This window comes from Sminthopsis crassicaudata, chromosome 6 (genome assembly GCF_048593235.1).
Source record: "Sminthopsis crassicaudata isolate SCR6 chromosome 6, ASM4859323v1, whole genome shotgun sequence".
NCBI classification, from domain to species: Eukaryota; Metazoa; Chordata; class Mammalia; order Dasyuromorphia; family Dasyuridae; genus Sminthopsis; species Sminthopsis crassicaudata.
In genome coordinates, this window is record NC_133622.1 from 73,575,669 (window position 1) to 73,599,538 (window position 23,870).

The window sequence follows — 23,870 nt, forward strand, 5'->3', positions numbered from 1 at the left end:
AGGATTACAACCAAGAATGACTACCCTAGCAAAACCGAATATAATTTTTGGGGGTGGGTATGGATATTCAATGAAATAAGGAATTTTTTTCAAGCATTCTTGACCAGAGCTGAATAGAAAATTTGACACTCAAACACAAGACTCAAGAGAAGATTAAAAAGGTAAACATGAAAGAGTAATCTAAGAGACTCAATAAAGTCAAACCATTTATATTCTTAAATGGGAAGATAATAAATGTAACTCCTAAGAACTTTACCAGTATTAGAGCAATTAAAATGAATCTATGTAGACAAAGGATATCAGTGCAACTTTATTATGTTAGAATGATTTCCCCTGTACCCACAGCCAAAAAACAATGAAGAAATCTTAGAGAGAAAAGAACTGAGGAAAAGGGGGAAGGGATATGTAGAATGAGGGAATTTATTTTTATATAATGGGGCTTGCAAAGAAGAGCTTTTATAGTAGAGGGGAAAATGGGGATGACTTGGAACACTTGAACTCCATCCTCACTGGAATTGGTTCAAAGAGGGAAGACCATACATGCATACACACACACACACACACACACACACACACACAGATATACACATACATATATACATACACAAACTCAGTTGGGTATAGAAATTACCCAATAGGGAAATAAGAGCAGAAAGGAATTAAAAATGTGGAGTGAGGGAGTAATGACAAAAGAGAGTAGATTAAAGAAGGCAGTGGTCAGAGGTAAAATAGACTCAAAGAAGGACAGAATAAAAGAAGAAAATAGAAATTGGATTGAGGGAAATACACAGTAATCATAATCAGGAATGTAAATGGGACAAACTGATCCACAAAATGGAAATAATTAGCAGAAAGGATTAGGAACCAGAACCCAACAATGGGCTGTTTACAAGAGACACTTAAAACAGAAAGGCACATACAGAGTCAAAATAAAGGGCTGGAGCAGAATTTATTATGCTTTACTTAAGCCAAGGGAGGAAGAGAAAGAATCTGGAACTCAAAGCTTTAAAAAAATGAATGTTAAATTTTCTTTTACATGTAACTGAGGAAAAATAAAATATTAAATAAAATTTTTAAAAATATAAAGTAAAAAGGCAGGAATAGCAATTATGATCTCAGATAAAGTTAAAATGGGCCTAATTAAAAGAGATAATCAGAAAAATTTTTTGCTAAAAGATACCATAAACAGTGAAGTAACATTAAAAAATTTTACATCAAATTTCTCTAATAAAATTTCATTTCTCAAACATAGAGGAAACTGGGTCAAATTTATAAAAACAAGACCCAATTCTCAATTGATAAATGGTCAAAGAATATGAACAGGCAGTTTTTATACTGTAGTCATATGAAAAAAATGCTCTAAATCACTATTGAAATGCAAATTAAAACAACTCTGAGGTAACACTTTACTCTTATCAGAAGTGATAAGTGCTGGAGGAGATGAGGGAGATAAAAGGTACAATAATAAGCTGATGGTGGAGTTATGAACAGGTCCAGCTATCCTGAAAAACAATTTGGAACTATGACAAAGGGGCTATAAAGTTGTGCATGCCCTTTGTCCCACTAAAGCTATCACTAAGTCTGTATCTCAGAGATTTAAAAAAGGAAAAGAACCTATATGTACAATAATATTTATAGAAGCTCTTTTAGTGGTGGCAAGAATTGGAAATCAAGGGGCTGATCATCATTTGGAGATAGCTGAACAGGTTGTGGCATATGATTTTGATGGATTGCTAATGTGCTGTAGGAAATAATAACGGGAGTTGTTTTAGAAAAAACATGGCAAAATTTCTTTGAACTGATGCAAAGTGAACTGAGAAGAACCAACAGATCATCTTGCACAATAACAACAATGTTATAATGATGATCAACTGGGAAAGACTTCACTATTCTGACAATGATCTAGGACATTTCCTGAAGACTCATGATCAAAAATTGCTATTTTTCTTCAGAGATAGAATAAACCCTGAGTGTTAAATTGAAGTATAATTTTCTTGCCTGATTTATTTTTATTTTGCTTTGTTATATGTTTAATATGCTTTGCACACTTTCACTTGTATAATTAATTATATCATTTTGTTTGCTTCTCAGTAGGTGAGAGAGGGTTGAGAAGGAGAGAGAGAATTTGAAACTCAATTGAAAAGATGCTAAAATAAATCAATAAATAAAAACAAAACCAAATATATACACAAAACAAAACTAAGAAGATTTGGAAATTTTATCATGCATCATATATATCCAAAAAACATAATAACTGAGAAAGCAAAAACATTCAAAAAATAAAAAAGCAATAAGCAAGTAAACTACATTATGCTGAAAGAAACTACAGACAACAAACCAATAATCAGTAATAAACCTATATGCTCCAAATGTCTTAGCATCCAAATTCATAAAGAAAATATTGTCTGAGCTACCAGAAGACATATACAGATACATGATAGTAACAGGTGACTTTAATATTCCTCTTTCAGTTTTGAATAAGTTTAATAGAAAGGTTAGTCAAAAGGAAAATATGGAACTGAGCAAATTGCTGGAGAAACTGGAATTAAAAAACTTAAAGCAGCTTCTAAGTGAAGCAGCAAAATAATATATATGTGCACACACACATATTTCTTAGGACCATATAGAGCTTTTACAAAAAAAACAAAACAAAACAAAACAAAAAAACTGACCATATGCTAGGTATGGCAAATACATGTGAAAAGGATGAAATAGTTAATAATACATCCTTTGCAGACCATAACATAATAAAAACTAATATGATTCAGAGATAACATAAAGAGATACAGACCCAAATGGAAACTTAACAATGAAATCCTATATAATGAGTAGGGTTAAAAAACAAATCATAAAACTAATAAAAGAAAATGAATAATAGAAGAGCATATTAAAATTTCTGGGATACAGCTAAATCATACTTCAGGTGAAAACCCAATACAACTGTGATCTTTTTATTAAGGTAATTCCCTTTATTGCTACAAACTTGAAATCAGCTATGCCTTCTATGCCTTCTTGTCCAGTACTTTTCTTGCCAATATCCTTCCACTAAATTTTCCATAGGAAATCTACCCAACACACTGAAGGTTTTCTTCCAGGTTACACAGTACTTCTTGGGCACAGTTTAACACTTGAGGTGTGCATCTATTATACTCTACTCTCACCAGGATATTGGCTTTCTCTTTTCCCAGTTATACATGGTTTTGATCATGTATTTTACACCCATGGTATAAAATATGGAACCCATACTCTTTCCAAGTACAGCCCAAGCCAGATTAAAATGTAGTTGGGAAATATTTTAAAAAATAAATAAAAATATAATAAAGGATATATAATATTACATTTTAAAACTAAGTCAATATGTGGCTCAAGGAATATTTACATATGGATTAGTAGGCCCCAGTGTCTATTTGAGTTTGGTCAAATTGTTCTGTACCATTTCTTTTGAATAGGTCATCATTTGTAATGCTTAATCCTATTAAGCCTAACAATGCATTTTTGCCAATGGACCATTTATTATTTTGTCTTAAGAGGCCACAGTATCATTTTCACTTTTTTTGATTTGTTTTAGAAACATGGTTTTTCCCTTTTGTTTTGATTTTTCTTTCGCAAAATGACTAATACTGGAATATTTTAAAAATCACTTATATTATTAGGTTGCTTGCTGTCTTGAGAAGAGGGGAGAAAAAAATTGGAACTCAAAATCTTACAAAAATAAATGTTGAAAACCATATTTACATGTAATTGAAAAAGTAAAATACTATTGCATTAAAATGATCTTGAGAAGTGAGGAGAGGAGGAAGGAATAGAACTTTAAAAAATGTTTAAAATTGCTTTAACAATAAAATATGAAATATATTTTTAAAAAAGAGATCATAGTACTCCATGATTTATAGTCATATCACATTAATTAGAGGATGAACCAAATGGATCTATGATCTCATTGATATGGATGTTTCTAACTTATCTAGACACTGAGTTCAGTTCTGGACACCATGATTTAAGAATACATTGATAAACTGGAGAGCATTCAGAGAAGGGATACTAGGAGGATGAAGGATCTCGTGTCTATGGCACATGAGAATTCATTTAAGGAACTTGATATTTTGAGCTCAGAGAAAAGAAGACTCAGAAGGGATATATGAGCTGTGGTATAGTATTGGAGCTGTCATATAGAGGAAGTAGGCTTGGAATGTTTAGCTCAAGAGAACAGAACCAGGAGAAGTGGAAGGTGTAAAGAGGAAAATTTTAACATGACTTCAGGAAAAACATTCTAGCATTCCAGGTGGTTCAAAAATGGGAATGGGCGGCTAGAGAGGTGGTACTTTCTTCAATTTCAGAGGTTTTCAAACAGGAGCTGGAAGACTATCATGGAGTATAGTATCAGGGAAGCTCTTTTACATACAAATTGGGTTAGATGGCTGCTCCTCTCAAAACTGTGACTATATAACTTTAAGTTTGCTGCAGGTGGTCTATCTAACATGGTAGGGATCGTCCTTGCTTTCCCTCAATGTTCCAAGAATAGTGGAAAACTAGGGCTGGCACCAGATATCTCTTTGCTTTCACCATACAAAGCAACATTGTTTTATATTAAACATTTCTTTGAAAACATCCTTTACTTGTTGTACTGGTTACAGCAAGTCCTAGATAACTACAGTTTCCTGGACAAAACCAGTGCCCACCTAAAAAATTCTGGAAGAACAAATTACATAGAGAAACCCAAGAAGATCATGATGTATAATGACATATATATATATGTGCATATACATATGTGTGTATATCTATATGTGCATGTGTAGATATGTATATATATCTACTTGAATTTGTGTATACACATTTCACTGCAGAGATTTTATATATTCATATATATATATATATGCTATATACCATACATGTGTATATCTATATGTCATTTTATATGGCAGGAAGAGAATATCAGTGTATAAATATGGAAGGCTTTTGTGTTTTTTAATTGGGAGAAAGAAAGGGAAGTTAATGAAAGGTAGAGTTAGAAATAATGTAACAATAATGATGATGATGCTTTAAATCCACCCAAAGGAAGTTCAACTAGTAACATGAAAGCAAAACTGTTTTGAAATGAAAGTACAGAATTATATACTTCATATATGAAATAGAACTTCAGAGTTTCACATACTGTCCTATTCTTTGCACATTTTGATTTATGTATGGAAATTCTCTTAATGGTATTTAAACTTAGTGATTTTTAAAAAAATATTCAAAAAGTATAGAAGAGAATAGTTAGAAGAACATTGAAAGTGCTACAATAATTTCTCTATCTGTACCCAGGAAATAAAGTCTCTAGTACTGAGTGGATTACTGTTCATTTTGCTTATCTTGGCATTAACTCCTATTTTAAAGCAATCTTTCTTTGTCAACTTAAAAATTGGTGGGTTGATGTCAAGGATCAAAAGGGCTTCTGGTTTGGTACCCCATGGAAGCCTATCAAGGTACCTTTGGAGAAGTTCTGCTTCCTTGTTTCCCTGGCTTCCTTCCTTCAAGTTTCACCTCCTTTGAGAAGCCTCTTCCAATGCTTCTAAATCTGAGACGACCCCAATTTATGTTGCATATATCCTTGTCATACAGAATTGTTTAATGTTGTCCCTCCCTTAGACAGTGATCTCTGTGAGCTTGATGGCCATGTTTTGCTTTTCTTTGTTAACTTGTAGCATATCGCTACAGTAAATAGTAGATGCCTAATGAATGCCAAGTGACTGGTTAATTTATGACAGGGATGAAAATTTTCACCATCTAGGAACTAAATACACAGTGAGTCTTGTCTGTATGTGACCAAGAAATGAGGCAAAGAAAAATGACAGATAGAAGCTCAACATCATTCCTGAAGTAGCTTGATGACCACATGACAAAAGTCTTCTCTTTACAGGTGAAAGACTTAATTTCACATTGGAAGAGTTCCTCAAAATTGACTATGCTCTACTATGTGAAGCCCCCTCTCTCCAAAATTATTTATGATAATGATTATCGTCCCTTTGTATTTATTTATTTTCTGTGAGATGCAACATGCCATTGTGGATCCAGGACTAGCCTGGGAGCCAGGAAGGACTCTGATAAACTGGCAAGCCATCAGAATGTGTAACACAGCTTTGGATCCAAGTCCCACTTGAAGGAACTGGCCATGTTTAGCTTATCCAAGAGAAGATTCAGGGAACAATGAGAACTGTTTTCAAATATTTAGAACAATGTCACAGAAGGTGTATACCTTTATTCTGTCTAGATCCAGAGAGCAGAACCAGGAGAGAAGCTAAGTGAAAGCTACTAACAATTTTAATTGTCGAGAAGTGGGATCCCTTTCCTTGTAGACCTTTAACCAGTGGTTGAAATCAGCTTTTGTTGGGTATGTAAAAATGGAGATTGCTTTCAAATAAGGGTTGTACTAAGTGGCTGTCAGGGTTCCTTCCAACACTCTGATCATCTGATTCTGCATTCAAGTTCCACAGCTGACATATTTCATCTCTCAGTGACTCAGTTTATCCACCTGTTAGTCTCTCTAGAGACTAACTAATTCTCTAGACCCCCATCCCTCTCCTTTTTCTAGTAGACTTCAGGACTGGTTCCTGGCCATAGCCTTAGATATGGCAGGACATGTGACAACTAACAATTAACCAGGGGCTAGAGGGCTGGGGTACTGTGGTGAGGTACATAGCATAAGAATAAAATGCTTAAATGCATAAGCTAGCCAGTCAGATGAGTATTACCACTTACCTGGTGGTGGTCCGGATGGTGTTCTCCTTCGTATGATTGTGCTCTTTGCTCACCTTTTCTGTAAGAAGAAAGAGTAAGATTATTTTTTATAACAGAGAGCAACTCACCTTTCCCCCCTAGCCTTAGACAAAAATAAGATTGGAGAATTGTGTTATCATAAATGATCACAGATTTAGAACTGATCCTAAATCTCCCACTTTATAGATGAATACACTAAGGCTAAAGGAGCAACTTGCTTAAAATCACAAAGCTGAGATCTGAACCTAAATCATCCAACTCTAAATATTCTACTGTTTCCACTAGAATGCTGTTGCTTCCCATACTGAATTAACAATTCTCTCCTTTGTTGATGATGATTGCTACTGGGAAGTATCATAGTTTGTTCTTTTTAAACACAAAAACATATTAGCTTGGTAGGGTAACATGTCAATAATCAAATGAAGTCAGAAATGATTTGTCCAGATACTCCTGGAACCTGACTCGAAAGATTGCAAAGAGTTTATTTTTTTTAAAATGGGGGGCAGCAGGAAAACGGATTGCAATCTCATCTTGGGCAGGTAAAGGTGTTTTCTGCTAGATTTTTTTTTTTTTTACTCTTGGTTGAACATTTCTGAATTGCTCTGATTCAGCAGGAAAACTGCCTTGGTGGCAACCCCGTTCAGCACCCGACTTTGACGATGACAACCTTTAAGTATTCTGTATGGTCAGCCCTCTTTGGAGAGGGGATTTATTTAAAAAAACAAAAACAAAAACAACCCAGTCTCAAGACCTCTTGATGCTCAGCCAAGGAATGCTTATTCTGATAAATGTCACATGTGACAAAAAATATCATTAGACAAGAAGGGGGTAAACCCTCCCTTACTTTGTCTTGAGGTCTGTATCTAGTGGCTGTCAGAAATTATTTAATTAGCTCTCGGGAACACAAAAGTTGAACTCTGGCCTTTGCAATCCAGTTCAAATGCTTGGCCCTTGCCCCTACTTGTCAGAGTGCTCAATAGCTTCTTTGAAGTATCTATAGAAATCTCAGCCCATTCTATTAGGATTGCAGATTTCAAATGCGAAGCAAAATGAAAGTTGATAATTTTGTGAAATTTCCCATTATTTAAATGAGAATTTAGAATATCTGCCCCTCATTTTCACAATGCTCTGCAGATGCAATCTCCCTGTCCATAAGCATAATTTCTGTCAGTTCAACCTGACAAGCAGAGGGGATTTAACATTTGGAGCTCAGGACTACTAGTCTTTATAGAGATGGGGAGATGTGAGGGTAGCTAACTTGTCTGTAGTAGAGCTCCTGCCTAGAGCTTCTGGGAGGCTGTTGGGAAACTATAAAAACATACTGATACACACCAGGTGTGAAAGGTAACACACACACACACACACACACACACACACACACACACACACACACACACACACCACCTTTTGTTTCCAGATTTAAATTGCCGTAGAATCTTAGAAGAGCTTTTTTGGAGATGAGTGTGTATGTGTATGTGTTAAAAATGCTTCTGTGTACACAAAATCAATATTCTCTATTCGATTCCATTAGGAATGAATTAACTAATTTTTCCTTAGCCAAGTGAATCTGTGAAAGTACAAGCTTTGCTTGAAAACCAGTGCTAACCCTTTCAGGAGCCTTGGATTGTCATGAGCAAGATTTGAGTAACTATATTAGTAACCCATCGATTCCATGCAGGTTTTAGCATTTTCCCTGACCTCTCTCTTTGATTTCTCTCCTTTTCTGTCTCTCTATGTATCTCTGTCTCTGTCTCTATTTCTCTGTCTCTGTTTCTGTCTCTCTCAATCTTGTGTCTCCCTTTCTCTGTCTCTCTCTCATTGTTGTTCTTTGAAGGAAACAGGAAGGCAGGGAAGGAAAGAATGATAGGAAAACTTCAGCAACATGTCTTGTTTTAAAATGGTCACCCTGAACAAACCAGAGAATAACTAACTAAAGCACATAGCCCAATGTGGATTTGTATTCTTTAGCTATTATACCCGTATTTGTCTATTTTAAAGGGCAAGCTTTGTGCTTTCTGTTTAACGTGCACAGAGCGTCTACACAAAGAAGAGTCTGCGCTGTTTATTTCTGGGCAAATAAAAATCTGGGAGCCTGTTAGCACAGATGCTGGGTATCATACTATAACACGTGGCTCAGGTTCATATGCATACATGGGTTTCAGTGAAGTTTTCTGCCTTAGAAAGGACATCAATTTCAGGGCAGTTCTTTTCTTTTTTGTGTTAAGATTAGCCAATGGCTCAAAAGAATTAACAACGCTTTCTTAGGCATCTGACCTGTAACAAGGGGCTACCAAAGGCCTTGAGAGGATTACTTTTAACCTTTATTTGTAACCTTAATATATAGTAAAGTACCTGGTACATAACAGGAGCTTAATAAATGCTTGCTAACTGAATAAAATATATTTGATTCATGCAGATAATGATTTGTCCCAAGAGGCAGCAGCAAAGTGATGCAGTAGATAGAACAATGGCTTTGGATGAGTCCAAATCTGGCTTTAGACAATGAACAGTTTTTGGGCAAATCACTTAGGCTGTTTGCCTCAGTTTCCTGATTTGTAAAATGGAAAAATGATAGCACTTACCTCCCAGAGTTTGGAAATATTAGAGTACTGCATAAATATACCTGTTATTATCCAATTTAGGGGGTTGATTTTAGATTAGACCTATAATTTTACTGGAATAGGGAACCCTATCTACCAAAAAAGATCATCACCTGTTCTGATACTTAATGGTCTTCCTGCGAGGTTAAGCAGTCTACCCAGAATCATTCCCAGTTTTTCTAGCTCTGAGGCTAGCTCTATCCACCTTTGTCTCTATTTTACTTGTTTTAAAAATTATTTGTCAAGACTCTGCCTCCCCACCCTCTGCTCCCCTCATGTCAGCTTTTTCCTTTCCACTCTTTTCCAAAGTAATGGAAAATGTCACTAATTCAGATCCTGGAAATTCAGATCTCATGACACTGGAACAGACCGTAAGTTACTGGAGGGCAGGAACCATTTTCTACACTGTCTTTGTGCCCCTGGGGTTTGTCACTTAAATACTTGCATTGGGTAGCTATCTCAAGCCCTAAGCCAAGCTAAGCTGAAGCTGATTTTTGCTTTGTCTATGGAAGGGAAAAAAATGATTTGTTGGGTGAACAAAGAGCATGAACTAGATTAAAAATAGGATGGTTAGCTTGTTCTGAAAGCAGCAATGTTTGCATGGGAATAATTAATATTCTAATTTCAAACGATTCTTAACTATTAATTATAGCGATTTTTGGCTAGACTTCTACTTGGCAACACTTGTTAGCTGTTAGCCTGGGTCACTGTAAGGACCTAAAGTAATAAAACTGTGTAAAAATATTGGATAATTTAAAGTCTTCACCGGCTGACTGGCTTTCCTCCCAATTATTCTAAATCAGTGAGATTCCCCAGTTAGGCATTGGCAGGAGTGCTAACCATTTTTACCTGACAATTGGAAGAGAAGCTCTGATGCCATCTTCACAGAGATGTCCTGACTGAAGAGACTTCTCTCAGGACCCATTCTGCCCTCTGGCATCTTTTGTAAGGGTTCAGTTTTCTCTCGCCCTAATAAAGTGCTATAGCCAACATTCCGGCTGGGTGATATCGAGGCTCTGGAGTCATGGATGTCGATTTCCATGGGTTCCTCTTTGATCTTCACTGACTGTGTTTCCTTGTAGCTTTCAGCTAAAAAAAGAGCATAAAAAGAAAAACAAAAATATCACAATCTTGTGATTCTGAAGGAAACCCGATTTCTCACCTCAGAATCAGAACAGTGAGGGCGGAGAACCACAACTGACCAGGGAGCAAGGGCCAATATCACCAGACCATGAAGAAACTAAGTTGGGCACCTTGGTTGTTAGCAGGACTATGTGAAGATTTCCTTTATCTTAACTTGTAAGGATTAGATTGATGCCCCCCAAAAAAAGTAGAAAAGAAGTGTAGGGCTCAAGTCTTGCCTTTGACACAACAGCCATGACCTTCAACCAGTCACTTAAATCACCTTGGGCACTAGTTTCCCCACTTGTGTCTTGAGATTTGATGAGATGATCCCTTCCAACCAGCTCTAGAATCATATATATATATATATATATATATATATATATATATATATATATATATATATATATGTGTGTGTGTGTGTGTGTGTGTGTGTGTGTGTGTGTGTGTGTATCTATATATATATATTATATATATTATGTGTATGTGTATATATATGTATGTATATATATTATGTGTATGTGTATATATATGTATGTATATATATTATGTGTATGTGTATATATATTTATATATATATGCATATATATATATATATATATATATAATCCTATGTGCATACTCTTTCTCTTGGGAAGAAACATTTCTCATAGTTTCAAATATCAAAAAGATCAAAAGATCAAAGATTTATTCTGGAAGGGATCTTAGAAGTTCCTTTATTCCAATTCTTCATTTTAAAGATGAGAAAAAAGGCTCAAAGAGGATATTATAATGCAGATAATAAGGAAGAGAGGCAAGACTGATAAAATGTATCTCAGTTTAGTGACACATTGACCTGAAAAAGATACCGATTGGAAACCTTGTCTGTTGTGCCTCACTTTACCCCAACTCACATTCATACCTAGACATTGGAGTCCCCTAACTATTGCTACTTTGGATATGAAGGAGTAACAATGTACATGGCTGGCTATATTCTTCACCCTGCAGCTCTTAAGCCCCCATCGGTGTGTTAGTACTTAATTTTAAAATTTACTTCTATTTTTAAAAGTATTAAAGTTACAACATAATTTATTAAAATTGAGACAAGGATTAAACTTTTACCATTTTATAGGGTAGTACTGTTATAGTAGCTGGAAAGCACTGGACTAAGCATTAGAAAGATCTGGGTTATAATGCCTCAGATACTTCTTGACTATGTGACTCAATTACAATTCACTTAATTACATTCCTTTCTTTAACCTCCTTAAACTATTTGTAATATCTTGGCTTTGACCAATATCTCCACCAAAGTCAGCTCAAAGTCTTAAAATATCAGTAGGAAATCCCTCTCCCTTTTAACATTATTACTCCATTTAGTGTCTCTTCAAGTTCTTTTTGGAAGTCAGAGATGGAAACAGCTTCCTTAGATCTCTCCACTTGAGTCTTCTTTCAATTCTCACCAGCTATGACAGGAACCTTCTCTCCAGCTTTTCTCAAAACTTCTTAACAAAGCCCCTCAAAGTAGTTTATCAAGTACATTCTCATAGATAATGTCATGATGTATACACTTTAAAAATAATTTTTATTTACAAGATATATGCATGGGTAATTTTACAGCATTGACAATTGCCAAACCTTTTGTTCCAACTTTTCCCCTCCTTCCCACCCCCCCGCAGATGGCAGATTGACCAATACATGTTAAATATGTTAAAGTATAAGTTAAATACAATATATGTATACAGGTCCAAACAGTTATTTTGCTGTACAAAAAGAAACGGACTTTGAAATAGGGTACCATTAGCGGGTAAAGGAAATCCAAAATGCAGGCAGACAAAATTAAAGGGATTGGGATTTCTATGTAGTGGTTCATAGTCATCTCCCAGAGTTCTTTCGCTGGGTGTAGCTGGTGCAGTTCATTACTGCTCTATTGGAACTGATTTGGTTCATCTCATTGTTGTATACTCTTAATTCTACAGGAAAAAGCATACATAGTGCAAATTCTTCCTAGATCTTCATGCAGAACAGATAGAAACATCTTCTTGACCTCATTGGAAAACATACTGGCCATCTGACCATTTCTCAACTGTTGCTCCCAACCACCAATGCCCACTATTTCCCCGAACATTCTATGGACACTGGAAACTGCACAGCAGTAGTATCTATTGTCTTACAGTGTTTCTTCTAAGCAAGGATTATATACATATAAATAAATTTGAAACACAAATTATGGTAAAGACCCCTTAACTATTTCTTATCTCAATTTAAAACACACACGTGTATATGTATATATACTATTTATATATACAGCTATAACTATACACATGGATATAGACATACATGTATAGACATATATTTTTGTGTGTATACATATCTACTTACATATGGACATAAAATTGCCTGTTCTTCATCTGTGAAAGTCCTATCTCTAATTTGTAAATGGGCTATAGCATCTGAAGAAGCAGTTGCTACATGGTCAAGATGAAGCTATCTTGAATGAGTGATGGCTATTAAGAGAACCATGACACTGGTGATACATGAGGTGGTGACCCTTTTCTATTTGTGACAAGTGTAGAGAGAAGTTTGAGATTAGGGAAGATAGTGTTCAGACGAGTGACTGTGGAGAAGAAAACATGATGAGTTAACCAGAGTGTGGAGAATCCAAGGCAGTGCCCATGAGTAACAGGGCAGAGAGGAGAAAAGAGAATATGTTTTGGTGAGGATCCCTAGGCATTTGAGGGTGTTTTGAATCCCTTGAACAAAGATCCTCAGAGTTTTTATAGCCTTCAGGTTCATAGGACTTAGAAATGGGAAGAATCTTGAAAGGTTATTTAATCCAGGGCTTCTTAAACTTTTCCTACTCACGACTCCTTTTTACCCAAGAAATTTTTACATGATTCCTTCTTGAATTTGAGCCAGAGACCAAGGTGTCTCTGGCAGTGTTCATGCAAGCATAGTGCACAGTTTGCATGTTAAGTGTTCAGAACTAAGGCTGCAGTGAAATCTCATGATGCAATATGGACAGATGTTGCTAGAAACACCTCAGATTCATTCTGCCTTTGATTTTAATTTAATTTTTGGTCATTGCATTCAGAAACCTTTTACCTAATTTTCCATGATCTTCATATTCAGTTACACAACCCCAGATGGGGTTGCAAAACACAGTTTGAGAAGCTTTGATCTAATTCACTCATATGATAGGTGAGGAATGAGACTTGTGTAAGGCCACTGAGGCAGTTAAGAGCCAGGATACCAACTTAGATTTTCTGACCCCAAATCCAGGGCTATTTGTTCTATCCCACATTAGTTCACTCAGTGAACTTCCATTTAGGGAATGGCTCAGTCCTTACCAGGAGGCAAGCACCTTTATATTCCCTCAGCTCATAAGAATGAGATCCCTTCGGACCTAGTGCTGATAGAGTGATTCTAGCATTTAGAATGACAACAAAAATAATAGCTGACATGTATGGGGCTTTACAATTTGAAAAATTCTAAAATTTGTTGTTTAAAATTAATTTTAAAATTTGTTGCATATATGATCTTACTTGAGTCTCACAACAATCCTATGAGGTGGGTACTTTATTATCTCCACTTTACAGATGAAGAAAACTCAAAAGGGGTTATGATTTACTTAGGAATCGCAAAGCTAGTAACCGTATGAGGCAAGATGCAATCTCAGGAAGTCCAGTGCTCTACCCACCACATCACTACCAAAAGAATCGTGGCAGGTTTGGGGTGTCTGGGTGACATAGTTCTGATTATTCAGTAATCTCCAAAGGGGAAAATAATGCTTGGATAGGACTCAGTAGGGGAGGAGAAGAGAGACAGAGAAGGAGAGGGAGGAGAAGAAGAGGAGGAGAGAGACAGAGAAAATGAGACAGAGACAGAGACAGAGAAGGGATAAATTTTTGAGTTGCTGTGTTTAAGATCTAAAAAGCAGGTAAGGCCATTATTTTAGAGTGGTGTTAAATGCAAATTCATCAGAGAAAAGAATTGCTTGTATTTAAGACACTGAGTTTCCAGATCACCTAGGAAGCAAAGTTAAGTGAGAGAGGGGGGCGGGGAGGGAGGGAGAGAGAGAGAGAGAGAGAGAGAGAGAGAGAGAGAGAGAGAGAGAGAGAGAGAGAGAGAGAGAGAGAGAGAGAGAGAGAAAGAGAGGAAGAGAGAGAGAGAGAGAGAGAGAGAGAGAGAGAGAGAGAGAGAGAGAGAGAGAGAGAGAGAGAGAGAGAGAGAGAGAGAGAGAGAGAGAGAGAGAGAGAGAAACAGAGAGAAACAGAGAGAGAGAGAGAAAGAGAGAAAGAGAGAGAGAGAGAGAGAGAGAGAGAGAGAGAGAGAGAGAGAGAGAGAGAGAAAGGAGAGACAAAAAGAAAGAGAGGGAGAGGGAAAAGGAGAGAGAGAGATATTAGAAAGAGACAGAGATGGAGACGGAGATGGAGACAGAGACAGAGACAGAGACAGAGACAGAGACAGAGAGAGAAATGAAGATGTGGAAAGACAATGATCTTATAGGTTACAATAATGTTTCAAATAGCTGTCTATTCTTCCTTCATCTAGGGATATTAGTTACTTGGTCTTTAATCATATACACATATATATACCCATATAGATATATACATGTACGTTTTTGTATATGTGCATATGTTACATAGGCTCAAGACCCATATAAGTAGATATATGTCATCTCATTTGAGTCCCACAACAAGCCCATGAAATAGATCCTATTATTATTCCTATTTTAAGCTGAGAAAACTTTAGAGCAGTTATGACTTGCTCAGGAATTATTAGCTAGAGGCAAGATTCAAGCTCAGAAAGTCCAATGCTCTCCCCACCATGGCACCACCTATCTTCCTAGCTATCCCTGTTTTCTAGCTAGAACTGGAAAAGATATACAATATGCTAGAGCCACTAATGCACTCCTCAATCTGGGTCCTATTTTTAATCATATTTTTAAAGCAGCAGCAATGTGTGGAGGATTGGAGAGGCTGGACTTAGGAGTCTGAATGCCACCCCCAAGAAAATAATAATGCTTGTGCTAGGCACCTCATGGGGTTGTAACAAAACTTCCACAGCTGGGTTAAATCTGAGGTGCAATTATGAAGGCAGATCATTTGTTCACTTAAATATAAGATCACATGGTTTCAAGTCCACAAACATTAAAAAAATGCTTACTGCATGCCCGGCACTTGTGCCAGAAACTATGAGACAAACAATTGGAGTAGAACACGTTTCATGTCTTAAGGAATTTAAAATTTGTTGGAAAGACATGAGGCAGCTGGGGGATGAGTGGGTGGGAACAAAATAAGTATTCATATAGCATCTACTGCTTACTAAGTACTGTGCTATGTGCTTTATAAATATTGTGAGAGGTGGTATAGATAGGGAAACTGAGGGGAGAAGAATATAAATATTTTGCCCAAGGTCACGTAAGTGAGCAATGAGGAACTGAGCCAGATTTTTGAACACCAGTCCTTGAACTTCAAACTCGGGGCTCTTAGTGGGCCACCTAGGCTAGATTAACTTCCTAAGCAGGAAGCAGCCACCTTGTTCCCCCTCAGATTCCTCCTTAGATGTCTGATAAATGCTCAATGACTCTCTTGAACCCTAGTTTGATCACAAGTGGAGCTCTAGCCACCATGCTGGTTCTTCTTGTGCATTCCCCCCACCTTTAAACTATTTAATATTTAGAGAATAAACAACAGAAGCCTTTATCACAGAGTACTTCAACGATGTCATACGATCCTGCACTAACCAGTCTTTATATGGCCCAAGCAGATATCTGAAGTACGGACAGAAAGGGAAACATTTGATATATAATAAAAAATCTCCCCAAAGCCAAAGAACAAGACAGCAAAATGTCTTACATTTGGCTCTCTCTCTCTTTTTTTTTTTCCTGTTTCCATTTCCTTTCCCCAGTTTTTTCCTATCTCGATGAAAAAGCACTCATAGGCTTTGGTATTTGAAGCACGGCAAGACATGAAGTTAGCCTTAAAAGCTACTTGGGATGAGTCCAAGAACGATATACATGAAGTGCTTTCTGTCCTCTCTATGACAACTCTTGACCTTTAAAAAAAAAAAATGCACAAACACCGATAAAAATCTCCACAATTCACAATCTACCTGATTTAGTCCAGGCTGAAGAAAAGGATTTTTATATGGTTGACTCAAAGAGCAAGTTGGACCTACTACAATCTAAAAGCTTTCTGCACTCCAACCAGCCTGCTAGGCCTTGATGGGGGCCTCTTCCCCCTCCCCCTTTCCTCAAAGTTCTTGCCAAGCTCTTATTATCGCCCAAAGAGTGTGGATTCAACATCAAAGGGAAAAAGAAAGAAAGCATTTCCTGTTAGTTCAAGCCTTTTGGTCTTGAACCTTTCGAAAAGACTGTCCTAGTGTGTCCAATGTGACTCTCAGGTGGTATGTGGAGCAAGGAGTTCTGTCCCACAGATGTCCAACATCCAAGGCTCTGGGACAGGTCCCAAATTTAGGATCAGAGTCAGGATGACCTTTGCAGCTCTGCCTTTTGTCTCAAACTATCTATTTCTCTTTTAGCTCTGTACCTCCCACTTAACTCTGAATCCTTCTGCCTTCTCCTTGCTTGGGATAAGCTGACATGAGCTATAGTTGAATTAAGTCAGCTGAGTTACTATTCATTTACTCTCTCAGTTGAGAGACCCCCCCCTACTCCTGAGGGCAAGTCTACATATCCAGGTCTAGTTTGTTCTCCCCTTCTCAAAGAGAAAAGAAAAAAGAAAAGAGATTTTTTAAAAAAATAAATAAATCTTCTAAATGCCACTTCTTTTTGTAATAAGAGAAAAGGGGGGGATGGGGGAATTGCTATAACATAACGTGGCAGTTCCAGCATCAATATGCATGTAGCAAAGGATGCTGGGACAGTTTTCAAAAGAAGAAAACACAGATTGTTAATAATCACCTGAAAAAAAAATGCTCAACCTCACTAAGAATCAAAGAAATGAAAATTAAAACAATCCAGACGGAACTACTACCCACCATTCAAATTGGCAAGAATAGTTAAAAGCAAAGAAAATCAATGCTTCCTGGAAGGGATACGGAAAAAAACTGTACATTCATTCATTGCTTGTGAAATTGGAAAATTGCAGTCTTTTAAAGAGCCATCTGGCAGCATCACATGGTAAAGGTTAAAAAAACAATCATGCCCTTTGACCTAATTATTCCATTGTTAGGAATGCACCTTAAAAGGATTATTATCAAAAACAAACAAACAAAAAATGGTCATCAGTTCAAAACTTTTCACCGGAGTTTTATTTGTAATTGCAAAGAAGTGGAAGTAACTTAAATGTCTAACAATAGGGGAATGGTTGAATAAACTAGGGCACATTAATGTAATGGAATATTACAATACAATTAAGTCCAACACACAAAGAATCTAGAAAGACCTTTATCAAACAATGCAGAGTGGGAAAATGAGAGGCAGAAATATAGAGCACACCCAAAAGTGGGGGAGAATGAATGGACAAAGAATTTTGACAGAGATTTATAGGCAGTGCCTGAAAAATCGGGAGAGCACTAGAAATATTGAAATTAATTAAGATGTAAAAAAATGAAAAATTTTTATGCATGCAAGCAAAGATTTGCAAAGTGTTTTTCAAATTTTATATCATTCAGTCTTCATAATAATACTTGGAAGTGGGTATTTTTTACAGATGAGTAAACTGAGGCAGGCATTAATTGACTTGTCCGGGGTCATTTAGCTAACTAGTATAAGAGGCTGGATTTTATCTCATTTTATCTACATAACAATTTGGAGAAATAGCTGCTATTATTATCCCCATTTTACAGATGAGGAAACCAAAATAACAGGATTTAAGTGTTTTGCCCAGGGTCACTCAGCAAGCTAGTGTCTCTTCCTGCCTGCAGATCCAGTTTTTTATTCACTGTGCTACTTAGCCACCTCTCAATGATTAGAAAGTATGCTCAATTAATTGTACTGATGTTTCATACCTAGTCTGTTTTAAAGAAAAGTAATCAAATTTTAAGGTAATGATGTATAATGAAGTTTGTGGGTACAATTTTATACCAAATATTTTGGAATAGTAGTTTTGTGAATCATAGACTTCATCCTATTAAAAACCATAACCTTTAAGGAAAAAGTAAGAAGGGTCTACTTTAATAATATCTTTTTTCTGTGTATATGAATAAGAAATAAAAGCACATCACACTACAAATTCTTTAAGGAATTTCTTATTTTGATCCTACATTCACGTTGTTAATAAATATTCATTTACAATTAGAAATTCATTTTGCAATGTTTAGCATCATCATAAGATCACAGACTGTAGAGGATAAAAAAATTAATAAGACACGATGCTGAAATTAATAAATGTTCATTAAATTGAATCAAATTCTTATTCAGTGATTCTGAACAAATGTGCAATAAAACTGGGCAGACTAGATGTGCTGTAAGAGAAGTTTGAGGAAAAGAAAGATTACAACCAAATGGTTTGGGGGAAGTGCCTTCTCCTACCTTTTCTTTGGGGCTATGTGTCCATTTTGATTGCTTTATTCACGTTTTATTTCCACTTAAATTACTGTAATCCTTGGGGATATTTTCTACTTGGTTCTGCTTATTCATGTTGCTTCAGTTCATATAAGTTCTCATTAGAAGAAAGCTTGCAAGATTTCGAGGAAAGCTATCGATGAACTGTTAGTATCTCAGAGTAACCAGTCTTTTACCTGGATGACCTCAAAAAGCTGGAATATCCAGTATGCCATCCCAGGAGACAGGCAATTCTATGTCAGATACAGAAGGGCTTTCCTCGTATGGAACCTGATTCCTTCAGGTGTCTGAGTCACTTAATATCTAACACTTACAGAACAACAAAGTGACCCACAGTGCTGGAAAAGAATGGAGTTAAACCAAACCCTGGAAACCAGATGGAGAGATGTCTTACTTTTGTCATCTACCATGATACAAAAATTTAGAGCAACTCCAGCCTATGGAAGTACTCTCCATCTTAGTTCTGATCCCACATTAAAAAAATTCTCCTTTCCTTTCCAAGGAACAAAAATCATCCTGTGGAAAATTGTTTCTGACATCAAAGTGAAGACTTTGTAGAAATCAATGTAGGTTTCCAGTGTGTGGTTGGTTGGCATCTTTTCTGATGGAAATCTGCCTGTTTCAGCAACACTTTAAGTGAGTGTACAAAGTATCTTCCTGGAAATTTGGTGGCTTTGGAATTCCATCCCCCAAGTCCTTTATGTAGCCTTTGTTAGGATAGTGAGCATAAAAATTGTCCAGTTCTCACAGAAAAACCAACATTCACTCATTCATTCATTCATTCATTCATTCATTCATTCATTTGACAAACATTTCTTATGCTCATAGAATATGGAAGATAACTGTGTTGAGTTATTATTTTCTCCAGGATGACTTGGGAAGGGAAAGAAGGAAAGAAGGAAGGAAAGAAGGAAGGAAGGAAGGAAGAAAGGAAGAAATGAAATGAAAAGGAAAGAAGGAAAGAAAAGAAACAAAAAGGAAAAATGAACATTGGGAAAGAAGGAAGAGAATAAAGGAGGAGAGAAGGGCTAGAGGAAGGAAGAAGAAAAAAGAAAGAAAGAAGTAAAGTAGGAAAGGAAGAAAGAAAAGAATGAGATTAGGAAAGAAAAATGAGAGGGGAAAGAAAAGGAAGGTGAAGAAAAGTAAAAGAAAGGAATAAAAAAGAAAGGGATATAATGGATAAAGGAAGGGGAAAAAAAGAGAGAGGGGAAAGAGAATAAAAAGATTTACTCAAAAATAGGGAAAAGGAGTTTTGTTCAGAGAACTTTACAAGTGAAGCAAACAGGAGACCAGGAAACTCAACCCCTATGAAACCCTTTCTATGGGGAATATCAGGTGTTTCGTTATGACTGATTGTTGGGATTTGTCAAGAATGAACATGTCTTAAACTAGTTTAGCAAAAACCTTAAAAGTAGGTAACAGTTGGTGAGCCCTGGAAGTTCAGCTTCCCAGCCATAAGCAGCAACATATGATGTCCCTTAAGGCAATGTGATGCATGCTTCAGTCTTCTCTATTTCTTTTTTTTCCCCCTACTGTTTCATGCATGATGAATGTAATTGAGCCTGTAATCAATGCAACAGGTTCTTACATAAAAGAACTAAATCGGCTAATTGCTAATGTATTCTGCCTGCATCGTACCATGCTCTAACTGCAGTTTGCCACTAGACCAGATATGTGAATGCTGGCTTTACATTCCAAGGAAACATGTTAAAATTTTAGCTGTTCCATTTACAAACCGTGACAATGATCTATCTTTCTGCCTCACTTTCCACATCTGTGATATCAAGAGATTGGCCTAAACCATGTGGATCATCTTACATGACTCATTTGGATCACCGCTTCTATTGTTCTTTTATTTATTTTTAAAACATTTCCTAATTACATTTTAATCTTGTTTCACCCCACTCAGGAATGATCTAGACTAATAATTTGTGAACTTTCTTGATAAAACATTTCTATCAGTAAAAAATATTTTGAGTACGTCCTCAATACGTTTCTGAATTATATCCATATGTTACCTTATATACATATATACATTATGTAAATTATACAAACTAATTTTCAATGAGATAAAGATAAAATGAAATATTTTAACAATGTATTATTCTGTTAATAACAAAAACTTTTTGCTTTTACTAAAACGTTTTATCAATTGATTGTTTCATATTTTTAAAACCCTAGTTTAATACTTTGTGATACAGTAATTTTGAAGGTCTAGTTTTAACCTTAATTTGTTCTAATACTTTATTTTAGTGGTTATAATAGCTGAAAAGATACTTCACAAAGATACCTTGATTCAAATGGAAGAAAGTCACAATGCTCATTTTTGTTGATATTTGACTAGTAAATTTCTCTTTTCCCTTTTTTTAGTTTGTGCAAAATAATCAGAATGTGTTTTATTTTTATGTTTTTAACAAACAGAAACTCTTTGGATATTCTTTTTTAATAAGTTGGAATACTCAATTTCCAAGTTTTAAAGTTTAATAGCTACGAGAGCTTTTATAAGTGATATAGTAACATTAGTTTCATCAGCAAAGGCTCATCATCCTGGCAGCATTTCTAAACATCCATTTTCAAAATATCCTTTCCATTGTCCATGTTTCTTTCACAGATCAATTACTTTCTCACTTATTGTTAAAGAGTCACCTTTACTCTGAAGAGACAGATCAACTATCTATATATTTAAATATCTGCTAAGAAGTATACTACGGACAGCTGTCTGTCACTACAGCAAATTTGGCACACGCTTCTTTTTTTTTTTTCCTTTTTCTTTTCTTTTCTTTTCTTCTTTCTTTCTTTCTTCCTTTCTTTCTTCCTTCCTTCCTTCCTTCCTTCTTTCCTTCCTTCCTTCCTTCCTTCCTTCCTTCCTTCCTTCCTTCCTTCCTTCCTTCCTTCCTTCCTTCCTTCCTTCCTTCCTTCCTTCCTTCCTTCCTTCCTTCCTTCCTTCCTTCCTCCCTCCCTCCCTCCCTTCCATCCTTCCTTCCTTCCTTCCTTCCTTCCTCTTTCTTTCTTTCTTTCTTTCTTTCTTTCTTTCTTTCTTTCTTTCTTTCTTTCTTTCTTTCTTTCTTTCTTTCTTTCTTTCTTTCTTTCTTTCTTTCTTTCTTTCTGAAAGTAACTTCACATTGAACAGCTCTCATAAGCACTTTTCCACAAGACAACTAATGAGCCTCTCACACTTAAAGTATTATAAAGATTCTGCTATTCAAAAGTCTTGGCTTTGATGCAGTTAGCATATTGATGACATCCTGTGGCACTTTGTACATCCTAGGTTCTAACTTGTTCCAGTGTTTTGCTTGTGAATGGCACAGTGAATGAAGAGGGGAGACAAGGCAGAACAATCATATTATGTTCCAGGCACTATACTAAGCATTTTACAAATATCCCATTTTATCTCATGAGAACCCGAAAAGGTAGGTTATCATTATCCCCATTTTACAGTTGAAGAAACTGAGGTAAACGGAGATATGTGTGGTACATACAAACATATGTATCACACAAGTAGTAAGTATCTGAGGCTGAATTTGAACTCAACTTAACTAATTTTGATTCCAAGCTAAAATATTTATCAATTTATCAATTATGCCAGCTGCCTCTAATGAATGAATGAATTTCACATTCATCCTTCTAATTGTCCAAGAAATCTTTTTTTTTTAAATTCTAGTCACTGCATCAGTTGCTGCACATATTTACAGAGTTTTCCCCTAAAATATCATGGGTTTTTTTTAAAGAAATTACTTGATATTGAAAATATATTTTCTCTAGGACCCTTGTACTTTAACAGCTCATAAAAGTAGGGGTTTTTTTTGTGTCTATTTCATTATTGCCACAGAATCTAACAAATACCATAAACTGAGACAAGTTAGAAATATTTGTACTTTCATCCAACAGTATAGCAAGCCTCTCATATTGTGCTATTTTTTCTAATACTTTTTTCATTAAATATTCATCATTGTTTTGTAATGTGTCCTTTGACAGTATTTGTTGACAAAGGAATACATTTAGTTTCTTTTTCAGTCTTTTTATTGACCATGGCTAGAAAAATAAGTGTTTTTCCAATGGCATATAGCCTTTTGTCTTTAGCTGTTAAGAGATCTACAAGGATCTCCTAAATATGTATCATTAAGTTTAGTGAAATTCATAAAGCACCAGATTAAATACAATCATTATTATTTTTTGCTTCATAATATGACTGAGGACAAACTTATTCAAGAAGTAGAAGTATTATTTTTCTTGTTCATTTGTGCTCGACATTATCAATAATCTTGTCAGCCCATGATTTTGTTAAGATCTTTTTGTTGTTGTTGTTGACATTTTAATTTAATTTTACTTTTAAAATTTAATCAAAATGTAAGCCACGTATCCATTTTGTGAGGGATGGCTTAGTTAAAATTATATCACATTTTATATGTAGCTTCACTTGACTAGACATAGTTAAAGTATAGTATGTATACTGAAAGTGTCAGCTTCTGCATTGTGGAACTCCTGTTGTAAATGTGAGATATGATTATCTGATATGAAAATCAACCCCATTGCCGATTTAGATATTAAATTAATTTCTTTCCTTGTTTGAAATAAAAAGTAGATTTAATTAGAAATGCTAATAGGACACACACACAACTGTGGATCATCTTGCATGCCCCACCACTTGTATTATGCTTGTAATTCTATTTCTATTTGTAAATAAGGTAATATGTGAATATAATTCACAAATAAACACATACATATTGAAAATGTGCTCAAAATATTTTTACTGATAGAAATATGTAATCAAGAAAGTTCAGAAACTATTAGTCTAAATCATTCCTGAGTGGGATGAAACAAGATTAAAATGTGATTGGGAAATGATTTAAAAATAAATAAAAGTACAATACAATATATGTTAT

At 35.6% G+C, this 23,870-nt stretch overlaps 1 protein-coding gene and 1 long non-coding RNA gene across 8 annotated transcripts in view; one reads left to right on the top strand and one right to left on the bottom strand.

Annotated features, from left to right (window-relative positions):
* ZNF827 (zinc finger protein 827) overlaps positions 1–23,870 on the bottom strand; it is a 256,489-nt gene that overhangs the window by 101,590 nt on the left and 131,029 nt on the right. For all 7 annotated transcript variants that reach the window (XM_074274621.1, XM_074274620.1, XM_074274622.1 and 4 more), the window contains 2 exons: positions 10,206–10,445; positions 6,739–6,796 (listed from right to left, as the gene is read on the bottom strand). In XM_074274621.1, the coding sequence (XP_074130722.1) occupies positions 6,739–6,796; positions 10,206–10,445 (298 nt within the window). The remainder of the gene's footprint in view (positions 1–6,738; positions 6,797–10,205; positions 10,446–23,870) is intronic.
* The window catches only part of LOC141546697 (uncharacterized), a 29,037-nt gene that overhangs the window by 3,698 nt on the left and 1,469 nt on the right, over positions 1–23,870 (top strand). The window contains exon 2 of the long non-coding RNA XR_012483400.1: positions 19,490–19,623. This is a non-coding gene — a long non-coding RNA (uncharacterized LOC141546697). The remainder of the gene's footprint in view (positions 1–19,489; positions 19,624–23,870) is intronic.